Source organism: Copidosoma floridanum, unplaced genomic scaffold, assembly GCF_036245765.1.
Source record: "Copidosoma floridanum isolate Cflo_tuat_1 unplaced genomic scaffold, Cflo_Japanese_pri ptg000001l, whole genome shotgun sequence".
Taxonomy (NCBI): Eukaryota; Metazoa; Arthropoda; class Insecta; order Hymenoptera; family Encyrtidae; genus Copidosoma; species Copidosoma floridanum.
The window spans coordinates 12,400,361-12,416,755 of NW_028321878.1; the positions used below are offsets into that span (position 1 = coordinate 12,400,361).

Consider the following 16,395-nt stretch of genomic DNA (forward strand, 5'->3'; position numbering starts at 1 on the left):
CGTCGTGGAATTCGCATAAATCCAGTTCTAAGGGGAGGGGGGGGGGAAAGAAACTCGGACCCGAGACGACTTGCTCCTTGCAAGGATATATATACTTTTCCAGTATACAGACCTCCTATACGGTCATTATATCGTGGGATTGGAAAAAACTTCATTATCGCCGTTTGGTGCTATAATTTAAGAAAAGGAGGAAAACCAACGGCAATCTCGGACCTCGATCTCTCATTATTCGCCAACTTTTTTTTTTCCGCTCCGCGTCTACCGGTTGGTGCAATATCACTCTTCCAGCTCGAATGGCACTCGAAATCGGGAATAAACGCAAATAAAGTGTCGATAGGGTTTCCTCAGCGCGAGAGGACGGACGGGCACGAAACAAAATTAGCCCTGTTGCGTCATTTAGCGTTGCGCATGGGTATACGCAGAATATTTTATCACTCACACGCGAGAGCAAAGAGAGGCACACGAGACAGATTTACGGCCGTCGCGATAAAAGCCGTCGAACCAGTCTTCCCCCTTCCCTCCTATCGACTTTATTATTCCCTCCCTCTCTCTCTCTTTTACGCCGATTTTCGATTTGCCCTCCATCGTTGCTGCACTTTTCCGCGCCGAGAAGCCGGATGCAACGTTAAGCATCGCAAAGTTTGACATCGCGAGGAAAAAGGGAGGTGGGGTCGTTAAATCACGCTAACGGCCCGACAAAGAAAGCGAACTCGTTTCGCGATTAATTTGGGGATTATCGCGTAATGCACGGTTCCGTGGATTGCAAATCATAATAAAGGTCCGCTCGAGCTTTTTTTTTTTCTTTTTCTCTTCTTTCGCTCGTTTCGCGGTTGGAGCGCGAGGAAATGGGGATTAACGCTATTATATACCTTGGTAACGGTTATTGCTATCATTAACTTTATTAATTAATGGCCATGGATATACATGGCAAAAGGTGTGCTTGCAAAGTTCTCTTTTTTTTTTTGCTTTTTTTATTTTATCGTAACCGAAGGTATTCGAAGGTTGTCAGCGAAATGTACAACTTATCCCCGATGGATGTGTCTCGAAACGAATCAAAGGAAATTACATATATATATATATACGAGAGGCAAAAGTGGAGCAGTGCGAGACTCTATTAATCTCTTTGTGCATATGATGTATTATAGGCTGTCGCAACAACAGCGGCGGGGGCCCCATCTCTTGGCTGGAGTGACAGATGCCGGGTCAAGATAGCGCGGCCCGATGAGCTTTTGTCTTACGTATACTTGCAACGTTTCGTAACGATAAATTAAGAGGAGCATATATATATATAAGATGCGGGTCGTCCGTGTGTGATTGATCTGCGACTGATTTCCGTCGTGATTTGTTTAGGTGGGCACGTTCGCTTGTTACATTGTTTGCCCTTTCAAAGAATTTACTGCGTGCCTGAATAAGGGAAAAGTACCGAAAGTATTCTGCGTCTTCTTCGTTGCGTGAAAAATTACTGGGAAAATTTTGATGTAGCTCTGGAACTTTAAAAGTAGAACAAGTCGAGTTTCACTTCAAAACTGGATGTTATTGCAACAAATGACAACGAAATGTTGCGTGAAGGTGTTAAATTTCCTTTTGTTTATTTAGTTATCACAAATTTAAAACGACAGATTTCAAATATGCAGATTTGGTTAGGACAGGTCAATTTCTCCAGACACACGTTCGACGAAAGCTCGTCTTACCCTAATCGTCTGTTTCTACTTAATCGTGCTATCGATAATAAGCTTAGTTTAATTGTAGAAAACAGATTGCGACGATAATGTTGACAATAAAAAACGTGCAAGCAAACATATTTTGCAATACACGGACGGTTTATCACTTCACATCAGTGCCGAATGAAAAATTTTTCTTCACTCGCCTGCCTAACCGTGCTTTTTTCAAGAGATACATTCCCATAATGTTTTCAACGTTCTGTGCGCCCATCGGAATAATATTCCAATCGTCCAAAGTGCCGCACAAGTAAATATAAACATGCAGAGCTCGAAAAAGCGCAGCTGGCATGTACACACACACATTTCCACGACGTGCCCAACATTAGAGAGCATCTCAACCCTCCCCCGGTATTTTTCGTGCCAGCAGGTCACGTCCTCGAAACTAACGACCCCCCGAAATTTCCTCCTTGCACCCCACCTACAACTGCACCATAGCTGTAACACAATCAATCGCGGCATGTGTATACACAATACTCTCTCAAACATATATGCGTTATATAATGGCCTCGAAGGATACGCGCGTTTTAACCCTTCCTTTTTCCATACCCATGGCACGTAACGACTGCAGGTGGTGCACGATCTCGGATTTCGTGCAGGGCTTATCGTAACACTCGGCCGATTTTTAGGCAAATATTAATTCGATTCACTCGAGTGAAATTTCAATTGATGAAAAAAAAAAAAAGAAAAGAAAACAAGTAACTACCGCGAATTATTGTACGTGTTTATGTACCCGTAGGACTTTTTCCCGCCCACTTCTGCGTATCGAGAAACCCCCCTTAAAAAAAAAAAAAGAAAAAGCTTGAAACAGGACACTCGCGCGTCCCTCTCTCCCCCGGCTTCCTCTGTTTATCGTTCCCGTGATACGCGACGCGCCACTGCATATACGTATCAATATATTTATCGAGTTACGCGTGACTCGCACCATCTACACGCGCCCAACAAAGAAATATATATACGTTTGCTCTAATTGAAACAACGCGGACGGGATGCGTTGACCCCCGCGTCACGCGCAAGTATAGGTTACATATACTGCGTATGCGTTCTGTACTCGCTCGCGTGGCAGTGTGTTATGGATCGGAGACAAGGAGGTTCATCGGCGATATGGGGCGATCGAGCGGCGCCAAAGATAATAAGTGCCGGTAATCGATAGCGGGGAACAACGTGAGATCTGCTTCTTATTTATTAATCAATGCTCTTCGGCCATCGGATTGCGCGTTTGTTATATTATATTGGATTACCCGTAGTATCCGATTCTAAATTTCGTCCCTCACTTGCGGGTGGAAAAAAAAAAAAAAAAAAAAAACGAGCGTCCGCCCGGGAGGGATCTCGCGTGCTTGTACCAATAATTGTCGAAGGCGCGGTGCAGCGCGCGCGTAAAACTTTATCGGGAGAAAATCCTGTGGGTCGTAAAGTTTTTCTTTTTTTTCAGCGCTACCGATAAATCGGTGGGATCAACAGCACAAACGGAGCACCGGCACGGGGGGAAAGAAAGAGCTTCCGCGGTTTATTTGCGAAAAGGGAATAAATCATCGGTTGTAAAAGGTAGGGGGGGAAGGAAGGAGCAAGAGGTCCTTTTTATTAAAATTCGCTCGGGCCAAATGTCCCTTAGTCGCGACTATTTCCGAGTGCACACAAGCAGCGCTGAGGGGGAAAAGGGAAAAATAATATTCCTCGTCGACTTTAATTAACACGTCCGCAACGAGCTCTCGCGCGATTAACCCAGTTGGCTTTTGCCAGCAAAGGGGGGAAAAAAGGAGAAAGCCAAAACTATACGGGTTTTTCGGCCATTTGGCCAAACTCTCTTTTTTTCTCTCTCCTGAAAATGAAAAATCGGTGGCTCTACCCTTCGTACTGTATGTATACATATACCATGGAAAGCCTCGCGAGAGGGTTACTTTTTTTTTTTTCACTTCTCTCTGGTGATTTTGCTTATGGCCGTTTTTGCGTAGAAATTCCTTTTAATTTAGAGTATGTTACAGTGAAAAATTAAACGTGGTAATTATTACCGTGTAACTCCGGTAAATAATAACGCACTATGCTGTTGCGAGAGTAAATTAGTTGATTACAGCGTTGCTGTCGTGGTATCCTAACTTTACGGTAATTTAGCGGTAAAAATAAACCATAAGGCAATCGCACACTTTTCCGATTTACTCAATTTAATTTGTATGAAAAATTTTTTAAAAAACACTTGTGCAACCGATTGCGAAATAATTACTTCATCGTCCAACGAACGGGAAAATAACTGTGTTTGCAACCAACTAAACGAATAGAGTCGAAACAATCACCCAGAATAACAGAGAGAGGGAAAATAAAAATAAAAACAAAAGAATCCGAAACGGATTAGCATATTTATCTCAACGAGACGACTCGAATAAATTTTCCAAAGTCCGTCTACCAACGCGAACTTTACCCATGGTTTTTCCGATACACTATCCGGCTGCGCGTGTACACACACACACACAAAGCCAGACAGTTTAGTTTTGAAATTCAATCGCCAGCAGTGCCGGATAAGCCGGTGATATCGCGTTCTCCCATCCGAAAGCTAATTTCCAGAGCAGCGGCAGCTGTACCGTGTATATAGTGTCCGCCGGCCTGTTTAGCCGTATAGGTTCGATTAAAAGTTGAATCGCGTGAACTATAGCGAGAAGGGGAAGTTTTAACCGCAAATCGATTAGTATTTAATTAAACAATTTGCATCGGCTGATCTCTCGCCCGCGCGGTTATACTTTATTGCGTCACTTGCTCCCAACGGCGTGACAGGTGGGATTTTCGCTCCAACGTTGCTTGCATTAAGAAGGCTTTTTCTTTTCCAAACTTAGATTGATATCTTCTTTTACAAGTCCAGAAAATATACATTGTACAATGGCGTGCGTCTTTTTTTTAATAAAAAACAACCTAGTCGATATATTATTGAACAAGTTACCAGCTCTAAAGAACTCAACAACTTGTTTGCCAAGGATATTTTGGACCCTTTAGCCATCCTACATTGATTTCAATGGCAATCAAATCGTACACGATGGTGTTACAGTGAAATAATCATCAACAAATTTGTTTGGTAGCTCATCAACATTTCTCAGATTCCAACACACATTGTAAAAGTGTGGAATAACACGTTTAAATTTAAAATTTTAGTTAAAAGACGGTACGAGTGTATAGTGTTTATTCGACGACACCGAGCCTCGGTTATCCATACCAATAAGTATATATACATACTATATAGTAGCGGCATCGAACTAATCTCGCGTCCAAGCCTTTTTTTTTTCGCCACGGCAATATTTTTCGGTCCCCGTTATTCCCTTATCATCTCCTCTCAACTCCGCGCGCTCGAATTCATTATTCCGTGCAATGTATATACACGCCATATCCCCATAAACATTTCGACTTATTTATGTTCGCATGAATGTATCCGTGCCCGTATTTACATGTGCACATGTACGTATGTTGTATGGTGCATGTGAATGTGTGTACAATATATATATGTAAGAGATAGAGTGCAGCGGCGAAATGATGGCTTTTATATTTTTTCCCCATTTGTTATCGCACAAAAGAGTCTCGCTCTTTGGAGACGCGTAAAAATAGAACGAAAAAAAAAAAACCCTCGCGGTCCATGCACGAGATGAGCGTTGGCTGTGATAACTAGTTACTTTTATTATACGGTGTGCATGTACAAAAAAAACGTCTACCCAAAATATAACATTGTACATGCTTAGGCATACGCTCGTACGAGCGATTCCACTGAAAAGGTTACCCGATACATGTATACGTATTAGTATGGAACAAAAATGTCATAAAGATGTTGCCCACGGGCTTTAGAACGAATGTTACTTTGCAATGAATGAATTGTGGGCAGCGTGAAAAAAATTGGACGTGATAATTGAAAAATAACAAAAAAAAAAAAAAAAATCATGAAATACTCGATAGAACTGCTCGTAAGGACATGGGGGGAGCAGCTGTATACATACTGGAAGAAGATGGACTTTGGTTTTTCCTTCCGTACATGGATGCTCCCTTTTTCTTCGATATCCCGTTGACTCGGCGTTTGTCAAACGAGGGGGCGAAACCGAGTGCCCACCTATACATACATACGTACTGCAGGCCGAGCCGAAGAAGAAGAAGTCGAGGGGATGGGTGCCGCAAAAAGGGGTTTGATTCCGAGAAGGGGTGGCCTCTCTTACCCGGGAATCGAATTTTAATTCAAACGCGATGGCTTTTTCTCCCCCCCCCCTTCGCTAAACGACGCACCCTTTGCACCGCCCAACGATGGAATTTCCACGGGTAAACTTTTACTCCATCGCTTACACACGCGTTGAGTTTCGATGGTATTTCCATTAATCAATGTCCAGTTATCATCAGGAAACACGTGCATACACGGTATAAATTACCCATGGCCAATCTGGACAAAAAAATATAAACAACTCCAACTTCTCTGATTCGCGTGATCTCGGAATCTCTCCTTCGCGAACGCTATTACTCAGAGGCCTTGTCTTCATCGGTAAAATCCTCGTTGCGGCCTCGCGATTTTTCTCGCACCCCAAAGTGACAACGACTGCAAAGTTCGAAGGGGGAAAGAGGAGAAGAAAAAAGGGGAGCCCTCGAGACTTTAGAATTCCAAGCTCCACTTATAGCCACGAGTTGTATAGCTGTTGCTTGAATAGAGCCAGACCTCGGCGAAGATAAATGTTTTTCCTCCAGAAGGTTACGTATCGCCTAGTCCATTCGTCGCGTACACGCCGAGTCGAGCAAACACACCTACATTGTATACCTCTGATCGATCGAACAAGGGCAGGGGGGGAGGGATGAAATTAAAAAAGATCAAAGCCATCCATAACGACTTTTAGCGCCGAAAACTTTCACCCACCCCAAGCGTAACGGAGCACTTAACGAAATTAACTCCGAAAGAGATAGCGCCAGCTTTTTTTGTTTTACCGATCGATAAAACCTTGCGTACAATCTGAGTGACGTATAGTGTGGATTCAAAAAGGGGGATACAACTCGTGCACCTGAAAAAGACTCTGGGCCTATTCCTGATAACGCGCGGCTTCTTTTCTCCCACGGAGAGGGAGATCCCTCCATCCGATGTTTGCCAAGCCCTCTCTGTGCCAACCAACTGCCATTTCTCTCTATTTTCCGACTTTTTCTTTTTTCCCGCGGGGGGAAGAGTGTTTGCTCTTGTCAACGCCTGCGGCCAACCAACCCTTCGCTGCGGTGTATGCATATACAGCTCGTGGGAGGGGAGGGGTCCAAGTCTCGAATATAATTGCACTCTCGTGGGCTGTTTGCTCCCATACAATATGAGGAACGAACGCGAAGAACGAGTTTATTAGCGACGAGTTGTTGCCGAGATTCCTCGAGTACACGGGTGTTTCCGGTCCGACGATGGGGGATGTAATAAAACTTGTTCATTGGGGGTTACAGCAGCAGCTGTGGTTGGTATAAGGGGGGACTTTTGTTTGTTCTTTTTTTTTCCCTTCCTTTGGTTTGGTCGAGCAAATATTGTAATTGTTTACGAGGTCGTGTGGAACAACCGAGGTAAGACCTTGGCAAGTCCCGTCTCGGGAAAAAAAAGGCTTTCCTTATCTGTACACGTAAGAGGCTCGGAAAATTTAATTTAACGTCGATTCGAGAAACACAATCTCTGTGCCGTTTGTTGTCCGTTACCCAACGTTTTGTACTTTTACCCTGGGATGCCACGCGCGTGCAAGTCATGTCCGATGATTTGGCAAAAGAAGATGCGACCGCCCCCCTCTTCGTTCCATTAATCCTGGGATGAAGTCAGCGTCTGGGCTTTTTTTGCGGATCTACGATCTCTTACCCTTGTTTTTCTCATAGGTTCAATCACTCGATGACGCATCTGTTTTGTTAAGTAAGGTTAAAGGGTTGAAGAATTCGCGCAGCTTCGTTGTCACAAAAATTGGTAATCTATTTTACAGAATGGGATACTGAAATTTTACAGTTGTCACTTTGGGCGTGGGGGCCAAATCGGTGCGAATTTCATCAATTTTCGTTAAATAAAAAGGTGTTACGACTTACCAAGTGAAATCGACAATTTCCATGCGGTAAAATAACTTGACGGATCCAGGTGTGGCCGGAACGAAAGGTAAAAAAAAAAAAAATAATAACGCACCATCGGGAGACTTCGGGGGACCATTTGAAATTCAATGTACCCATCTCCCGTTATTGAATCAGGAGACTGAATTTTTCACGAACGATATACGTAGTGCGTATACACATTTCTCGACTCGGGATCGATGGGAATGTATATTCAATCGGTAAAATCGACAGTCCCTCGTGGCAATAATGTATAAAAGGGCGCCATTGTGTGACATTAAGGACGTTCGGTAGAGATAGAACCCTGTGATGAATCTTTTTGAAATTTTAACCAGACGTTTTTATTGTTGTTACAATGAAGCTGTTAAAATTTCAAGAGGTTCGTCTGTTTCGTTTCCGAGATATTGAATTTCAAAGTTCAGTCATTTTAACACGGTCGCTTAAGGGGAAACTTATAAGAACTCAGTTTTAAAAAAATTGGCGTGATGAATGTCTCCAATTTTCTTACATGTCACAGATAATGTTATTAACTATATGTACACAAAGTTTCGCGACGATCGTCTGATTAGTTTATAAAAAAAATAAATAAATAATAGTTCGACAAAAACGCAACGGCAACGTCGCAAGAAGCGGGAAATTCAAAATGTTCCAGAACGTACATTTCAGTAAATATTTGAATATTATGGTAGATATTTATGTATTTCTGTATAAAACATAAGTTTATATATGTGTGTGAATGTATGTACATAGGTTCCACCCGTACCCATAACAAAACATTGTATTATAATAACACATATTTATTTTTCTTAACAAAGTTTTTAGTTTGTAATTTTTATACAATACAATTTTTTTACACAAGATAACAAAATCATATGCTTTTAGTAATCGCAGAGACTAGGGTCTGTCCTAATTATTTAACATATCACTTTCAATGAAACTTTTCAAGTCACATAAAAATTCAAGAATTTTATTTACATTAGCTACGAATATAATTGTATGTACATATATCTGTCACAAGTCTTTTTAATTGTTTACTCATTTTTATTACATTGTTATAACGAATAAAAATCAAATACTTACATCTTTAGCACAAATACATTACAAATATACACATGCGCTGCCGTAACCAACGCAGCACTGATGTGTGTATATATGTGTGTACATGACCACTCACACATTGGAGACCCCTGCGGCGATGCCAAGTCTTCACTCATCGCTACTTCCCCCTTGCCCCGCAAGTGGTCCCCCCCCCCGCTATCTCTACCGAACGTCCTTAACCAAGAGCCTCCCAGCGGATGGATTTAACGCGAGTGCCCGACGGGGGTGATTATAAGAAGCCCGGAATTTCATGAATTCCTGATTGCGCGACCTTCACGGGGTAAACTGCGAATAGACGAGCTGCAGCTTTTCCTTCCTTTTGCGCGTGCCATCAGCCGGAGTTTTCGGAAATGGAGTGTCGAGCTTGAGCGCAAAGTGCCTCAAAGTGCCGAGATTAAGCTTCGCCTTGGGAGGAAATTAAATGTATTGAGGACCCCGGGGAAAGGGAGCATAAAGGGTCATGGCATTTCTGTGATTGTACTCGTTTGTCTAATTCGTTTCTTTTTTTATCTCATTTGTGTGAGGGACAAATTAATGCAGCACATTGAAACAATAATATACATGCATATTATGCGACATGAAATTTAAAAGAAAAAATACACCGATTGAAACAAACTTTAGTTTACATACGTTTTGTTTATACCTTGTCTTTGTATTTATATAACGATTTGTATGGGTATCTTCCTCGTTTACTCCATAAAAAAATAAATAAAAAATTTCATCCATCTAAAGGAGGTAATTTTGAATAAAATACGATATTCATCGCACCCGTATATCTATTAAAGCTTTTCCGGAATCATATGGTGTTTAATTTATAAAATACTCTCCCTTCGCAACGGTTCTCCAAAAGACTTTGTTTGTTTTTGTTTTTTTGAAAAATTAATCAAGCCTTCTATTGCATGGGTACACCCACCAGCTATTTGTAAAGATAAAAAAATTATTCTTGACTGATTTCATTCGCTCTCTTTTTTCCAAGCCCTTTGTACTTCATACAAAACGTTTTTGTTGATGACAAAGATACTCTGACCCTTTTTTCAAAATCAAAAGTCAAGTTGCGCTAATGTAGCTCGGTTGTATACCTATACTTATGTTAATGAAAAAAAAGTGCACTTGTATAAACCACTTATTTTACAGGTGTGTGTGTGTGTGTGTGTGGACATGTATATGACAACAATGTCCTGGGTGCAAAGTATACGTATACGGTTGCAACTCCTCCGAGTTCCGCGTACAAAACTAATTTGTGCGTTCTCTCGCGTTCCTCGTATACGCATCCTGTAAAAAGCACAAGTAAGAGCATGTTGAGAGCGCGATTTTGATTGCACCATCAACTGGACGTCAGCCGGAAAATGTGCGCCGATTCGGAAAAATATACAGCAGGTATACGCAAAATTACCTGGAAACTTTAACAAGGTGTGATCTGTAGAGAAGCCTCCATTTCCTTTCCCTCGCCATCTGTTAATTGGTGTGTAATATTCTCTTGATTCATGGTAATAATATTTATTTTTCCTCGCGATCAGTCGCCTTATCCTGTACACCGCACGACACCTGCACACATTGTTGGGTATGCGGGAACAATCGGTTGACCTATTTTCTCCTCTCATTTCCTCTTGAGACGCTGCACACGTTCACGTATACACACTTTGGGGCGGTAAAGGAAACACTGAAGCGCGCTTACGTGGATGAATTTTCTTTGGAGCCTTTTTCCTCCGTCGACAGGGGGATGACGCTCGGTTTTTACTCTGATGAGTTTTTTTTTTTTTTTTTTTTTTTTTTGCACCACAGCTCGAGTGACAACGCGCGGAGACCCTTCCGAGTGGTTGCGCAATTAGAATCCAACTTTTGCCCTCTTTTTTTTTTTTCTTCCTCCTCCACGGTCCTTTTCAGAGCCCGACGATTGGCCTTGGCTCAGATTCGTGCGACTATCGAAGCTTGAAACGATATTTCGTACGTATACTCGATCGAAACTCATAGGGGTGATTTCTTTCGTCTCGAACATTCGAAAGAAGAAACAGCGGCCAAGTTACTTTTCGTACCAAATTACCCGTTTACCCCCAAAAAGTACCCGTTTCGGTGTTAACAAGCTGAGGGGACACGTCCAACCAACGGCGATTCGCGCCTTCGATCCGACGTAAAACCCTAGCAGCTCGTAAAGCCTCAGAGGATGTACACATGTACTCCGTATAGAGGGTCACCTATATAGTATACATCATAAACCGTTCCGTACACGCCTCCTCGACTGCTGTCCTTTAACGATCGCGAAACTCGGGACGAAATTTAGAGGGTAGGTGCGTATATACACATATAGGTGCCAACGGTACAGTTCCAGCAGCCATCGCCCACTTGGGACTTTGAACTTTAGAAGGGAGTTTCTCGCTAACGGAGTTTAAAGGGGACCCTCGGTGGGCGGTGGTGGTGTTTAAGAAAATATTACAGTCTCGGGGGCAAATTGGAGCGTGGGTCGGGAAAAAATTTAATCTTCCCGGGAGGTTGACGCTCGTCGTGATTGTTTTAGTGAGATTGGCGAGAGAAGGGGCGCCTGGGGAGAGGTAATACGAAGGTGGCTTTTTTTCGGAAAAAAGTTTTTCTACTGCGAGCTTAGACCAGTGGGGGGTGGGGGACGTTTTTTAACAGAGCTGTGGAGAATTTTTTTTTTTTCTGAGGAGATTTCGGGTAGGTGAAAAAAATTAGTACGAAATTTTCATTAATTCCTTTGGAAACAAGATTTTCACTGAGCTAAATAGTAAAAAAAAAAAAAGGGTAATATTTACTTGTTTGTTCAACCGCTATGATTTGGTGTTCTAGATGTTTTTCAGTGATCCAATGAGATATCTTGATCCGATCCAAGAGATTTGAATGGGGATAACAAACATTATTTTGGTTGTCATCAACAATCAACTAACTATTTAAATAAGTGAAATTGTATAGTGAATATCGACTATTTCATAGTGAAAATCCCACCATTTCTACGACTTATATATAAGTAAACGTACGCAACTAGGAAATAGTGAAATTGGCTGTGACTTATAATATACTCAAATAATAAAATTCAACTACAAAAAAGGAAATAAAATCACTATTTGAACAGTGTACAATGTGTTGTATGACTATTTCACATTTACAGATAATCCGAAGGTAAAAAAAGAGTGATTATTTGCAGTACCCAATCGACACTGAAAAAAAAAAAATCAAGGGCAACTCGCGAATGCCCTAATTGAAGTTAAAACCCCACTTTCAAAATGTACACTCTCCATGAATTGTACACGAGTCCCTTTCCCTCCCCCTATTTGGCCCTCGAATCGACGCGAAAACGTAATTTCACCCAACCAACGACGAATGAGGGCTTTTATTGTTTTTTAAACCTACAGCCAAAGGGTGTTATAACGAGGTGGGGCTGCCGAAACGCCCCCCCCCCTCTCGAAGGCCGAGCAGGATTGATTTTCTCCCTCCTCCTTCTCTCGAGGGTTAAAACAGTTTTTTCCGCTGTTGCGCTCCATCTCTAACACCGATGGACGCTTATACCGAGAAAACTAAAAAATATACGTGGTACAAAAAGTTTGCCCCCGCAAAGCAACCCATGGAGCATACATACCGGGCAAATGAGGGGGAGGGAGTCCAAGATCCGCCCCCGCTGACGAGACGACGCTGTGTGTAAATGTCTGTCGCGAGTAGGGGGTGGGGGTCAGAGCGGCGTTTTTTTGTTGGGACTCGCATAGATGGATAATGATGAGGTAGACGAGGTGCTGACGCAAGGGGAGAACCGTCGTTTCCTCTCGTATTTATCTAGTCGCTTTGGATTTACACTCAAATGTATAATGTCTTTGGCTCATGAAAAAAAAAAAAAAAAAAAAAAAAAACCAACGAGACGCCGAAGGGTATAATATAATACATGTGTATTTTCGTTTGCGTTTCAGGTACGCCAAAACAGTGGTAGACTCGAGCTTGATCTCGCAACGTTACAACCCTGAATTCACCTTCCAAGCCGGTGGCCCCGGCGCGGGTAACAAGGGCTACCCCAGCGCCAACACCAGCGTCCTCATCGACCAGCTGCGACACATCAGCCAGGTATGCTTTCGAGTTTTTTTTTAATCCTCGCGATAAGCCAAACTTGGTTTTTTTTTCTTAAGAATAACGAAAAAGTACCCAATGGCACCGTAATCGGTTGACGTGCACGGGATCTCCATCTCCTTGTTGGAACTAAAAAATTCCAACGACAAAACAAGAGGAACCCCGTTTCGCTTCCATTTCCAAATTTTCTTATAGTCACGCATTGTTAACCTGAACGCACGGCGATCGTCAAAAGGTCACTCGTGCAAGACTGCACACACCATACTGATCTCTATCTCTCGAGCTCGGGATCCCTTTAACGATTCTCCCCTGTTACACGCGCATCGGGTGCCTATTTATGTGTGCTCGAACAACGAAAGAAGAAAAAAAAAAAAAAAAAAAAAAAGAAAGAGCCAGAGGACGCGTGTCTAATCGAGCGCGCGTCCTCTCCTCCTCCAAAACACGAGATCTAGGGAGATAGGACGCCGGGTAGTCCTGCGGAAGGAGCGACTCGATGGCGCTTATTGTTACGTGACGATGATGCGTGTGTATATATACATACATACAACCATCTCCGTTTTGTATATTATCACCACGACGAATCTATACTCATGTCGTAGGTATATAGGTATATAATACGCACGTGCGTATAACGCGGTGTCTTTTCTCTCTCGTCGACATGTGTATGTCCCTGCGAGTGTGTGGGCGTACATTATTGTTATTACCTTTGCATGATTTCGGAGTACCGTTTTCGGGGAAGAAACAACCTGATAAGTACGCAGCGTCAAAGTTGCAATTCAGCTCGTCCGGGAAATAAAAGGAACAATCATCATCATCGATGTAACGTTGTCCCCCCGATACCGGTATCATGGCTCTTTTTTCGGGACCGGCGACGGCGCCGATAATAGAAACTCCTCGTCGCGTGGTATATGTATATGGGTACAAATAACGAGACCATTGCGACGTAAGTATCGAAGTATATAATATACGTGTGGGAAGCGGGAGAGAGAGCCGCATCGGCGGCGCAGCCGGAAACGATACGATCGCGTCGTCGTCGGGTCGCCCCTTCCTTCGGATTTATCTCTTCATTCGGAGACGGAACCCTTTTTCCTTTGCTGGGATCGAGCGAGGAGTCGTGTCATCGCTGAGCACGGTGAGGTACCCTGACGGGGCTCCTCGCCGCTGAGATCGCGTCGAGCTGGAGATACCGATTTTTTTGCAATAATGGACGACGCTGTGGCTGATGATGATAGCGGTGCGCGTGGGTTCAAGACTTTTCGATCTTGGCTCCTTTTTTTTTTTTTTACACCTACGAGCTTACTCACATCGCTGTTTACTAAAATTATATTATACCGATTTCGCGAGCAATATAGGCATACCAACGATTCCGTTTGACTATCGCTTATCTAAGGCACACCCGCGAGAGTTCGACGTGAACGATAAATGCTATATGTTCGCCAATTCGCGGTTCGCGGCTAATTGGTCTTCTCTCTCCTTCTGGTGAAATACAAATCGGCAATCCCCTGCGTTATTGTACAGTTTTAGTGCAAAGGTGTTGAATCGTGCAATATTTTATTCATGACGTTCTAAAGGTTTTTTCACACTTCAACTACAACGAAATGTATTGTAGTGTTTTTTTCAATCCAAGACATAAATTTTGGGCCAAAGAAGATTTCTCGAGTATAACTGGTATAGTTGAATGGTTGAAAGTTCGAAAATTATCTCCCGCAATTATTCAAGTCCAGTGTTATTCAAACAGTAATCAATAACTCTTTGGTATTAATTTAAATAAATTTTGGATTTCGCAAAAGCAAAATATCTAACGAGAGTGTAATTTTAAGCTAGACACACACACACGGCAAACAAAAAGCCGTGAAACAACTAACGCGACAATTTGCCAATTTCCAGCTGGTGCAAGCCCAAACGATGTCAGCCCCGGATCCAGGAGTCCTGCTAGCCGACGAGGCACTCGAGGGCTCGGGCAGTGGTGACCGGCCGCTCTACGGTAGACGGCCCGACGACGACGAGGACGCCGAGGACGCCGAGGACGACGACCGCGACGACGGCGAGGCCTCGGGCTCCGGCTCCGGACCGTCCATCATCGGTAAGAGCGATCGGCACTGCATGTACATGTACACACATATGCATATCTCCCGCAACGCAGCTTCATCGAATGTTGTTATTGTTGTTCTAGACCAAATAACCCCCGACACAGGCGAGATAGAGTCCAAGGGTGCTGGCTCGCGACTCGGCCTCAACCTCGGCTTGGCCGTTCTCACGCTCGTCTTGGCCCTCGCGGCCGATGTCTAACCGAGAGGATGTCACTACTCGCACCGCGGGATCCATCATTAGATATGAGACACGGCGTGTGTATACCCACACGCGAAGGAAATGACCAATCAATTGGCACTGTGTCGTTTGCAAGAGCACACGGGCTGGTGGTGGAGGGAGTCGAGAGAAAATCCCCAAGTGGAGGAAACGATGAAAAAATAAAACAAAAAAAGTATAATATGGCCAAGGCTCGTGATTGCAATTAGGAAACAAAGCGATGGGGTTACTGAAACCTACCAGGGGACGCGACCTCCCGAAGGACACGTGAATTTTCTGCCGGACGACTATGAGTTGTTACATGTATAGGTGTGCGCGCGTGTGTGTGTGTGCAAATACGGGCTCGGACGATATATCCCTAGTTTTATTTTTCTTAGGGTGCGACGATGCCTGTATTAAGTATACAGATGACTGTCCGCTCCCTCTCTCTCTCTCTCTCTCGCCTCTGCGATATTGTTTCTCTTCAACTATTGTGTACCCATGGCTTTTTTTTTGTTTTTTTACTACTAATTATTATTACTTATTTTATTACTGCCACATATATATATGCTGTCGCTCTCACTTTACAAACGCGGAAGGAAGTTAATCATCGCTATACTCCTCTCTTTTTCTATCGTAGTCACTGCTCAGTGCTACTACTATATTATTCATTATTGTTTGTACACACAACTATTGAAAAAAAAAACAAAAAAAAACAAAAAAAAAAAAAAAGAAAGAAAAAAAAGAAAAAAACAAAAAATAAAAGAACGAGGTGTTTTCTCTTAAAGAGATGCTAACCTATTGGATAATTGTAATAGTCGATGGCTTTGCGTATAATAATTGTAAATACTGTAAATTTGTAGGTGTTTTCGAGAACGACTTCGCGCCACTCGTCGACGAGACTCGCGCGCTTGAATCGATCAACTCTCGGGAATTCACCGGAAAGCTCGAGCGAGCCAATGAAAAAATGTGTTTACGCAAGAAAGGCGAACAAAAAAAAAAAAAAAACAAAAAAAAAAAACCCCAAACGTGTACGAAGAAGAAGAGGACGAACGAAAGAGGGGAGGAAAAAAGCTCTCGAGCAGCAGAGGCCCCAATTACCAACTCGCGAGATTCGGATTCTTGAGACGCCCGTGGAGTGAAGGGGGGGGGGGGCAAAAAGCACCCGCGTATATGC

The 16,395-nt window shown here is 43.0% G+C and overlaps 1 protein-coding gene across 1 annotated transcript in view; it reads left to right on the plus strand.

Moving 5' to 3' along the window:
- Positions 1-15,965, plus strand: part of dally (division abnormally delayed protein) — a 126,907-nt gene extending 110,942 nt beyond the window's left edge. The window contains exons 6-8 of the mRNA XM_023391254.2: positions 12,779-12,929; positions 14,820-15,015; positions 15,106-15,965. Coding sequence (XP_023247022.1) covers positions 12,779-12,929; positions 14,820-15,015; positions 15,106-15,221 — 463 coding nt within the window. The 3' untranslated portion in view covers positions 15,222-15,965. The remainder of the gene's footprint in view (positions 1-12,778; positions 12,930-14,819; positions 15,016-15,105) is intronic.
- Positions 15,966-16,395: the final 430 nt, after the last annotated feature.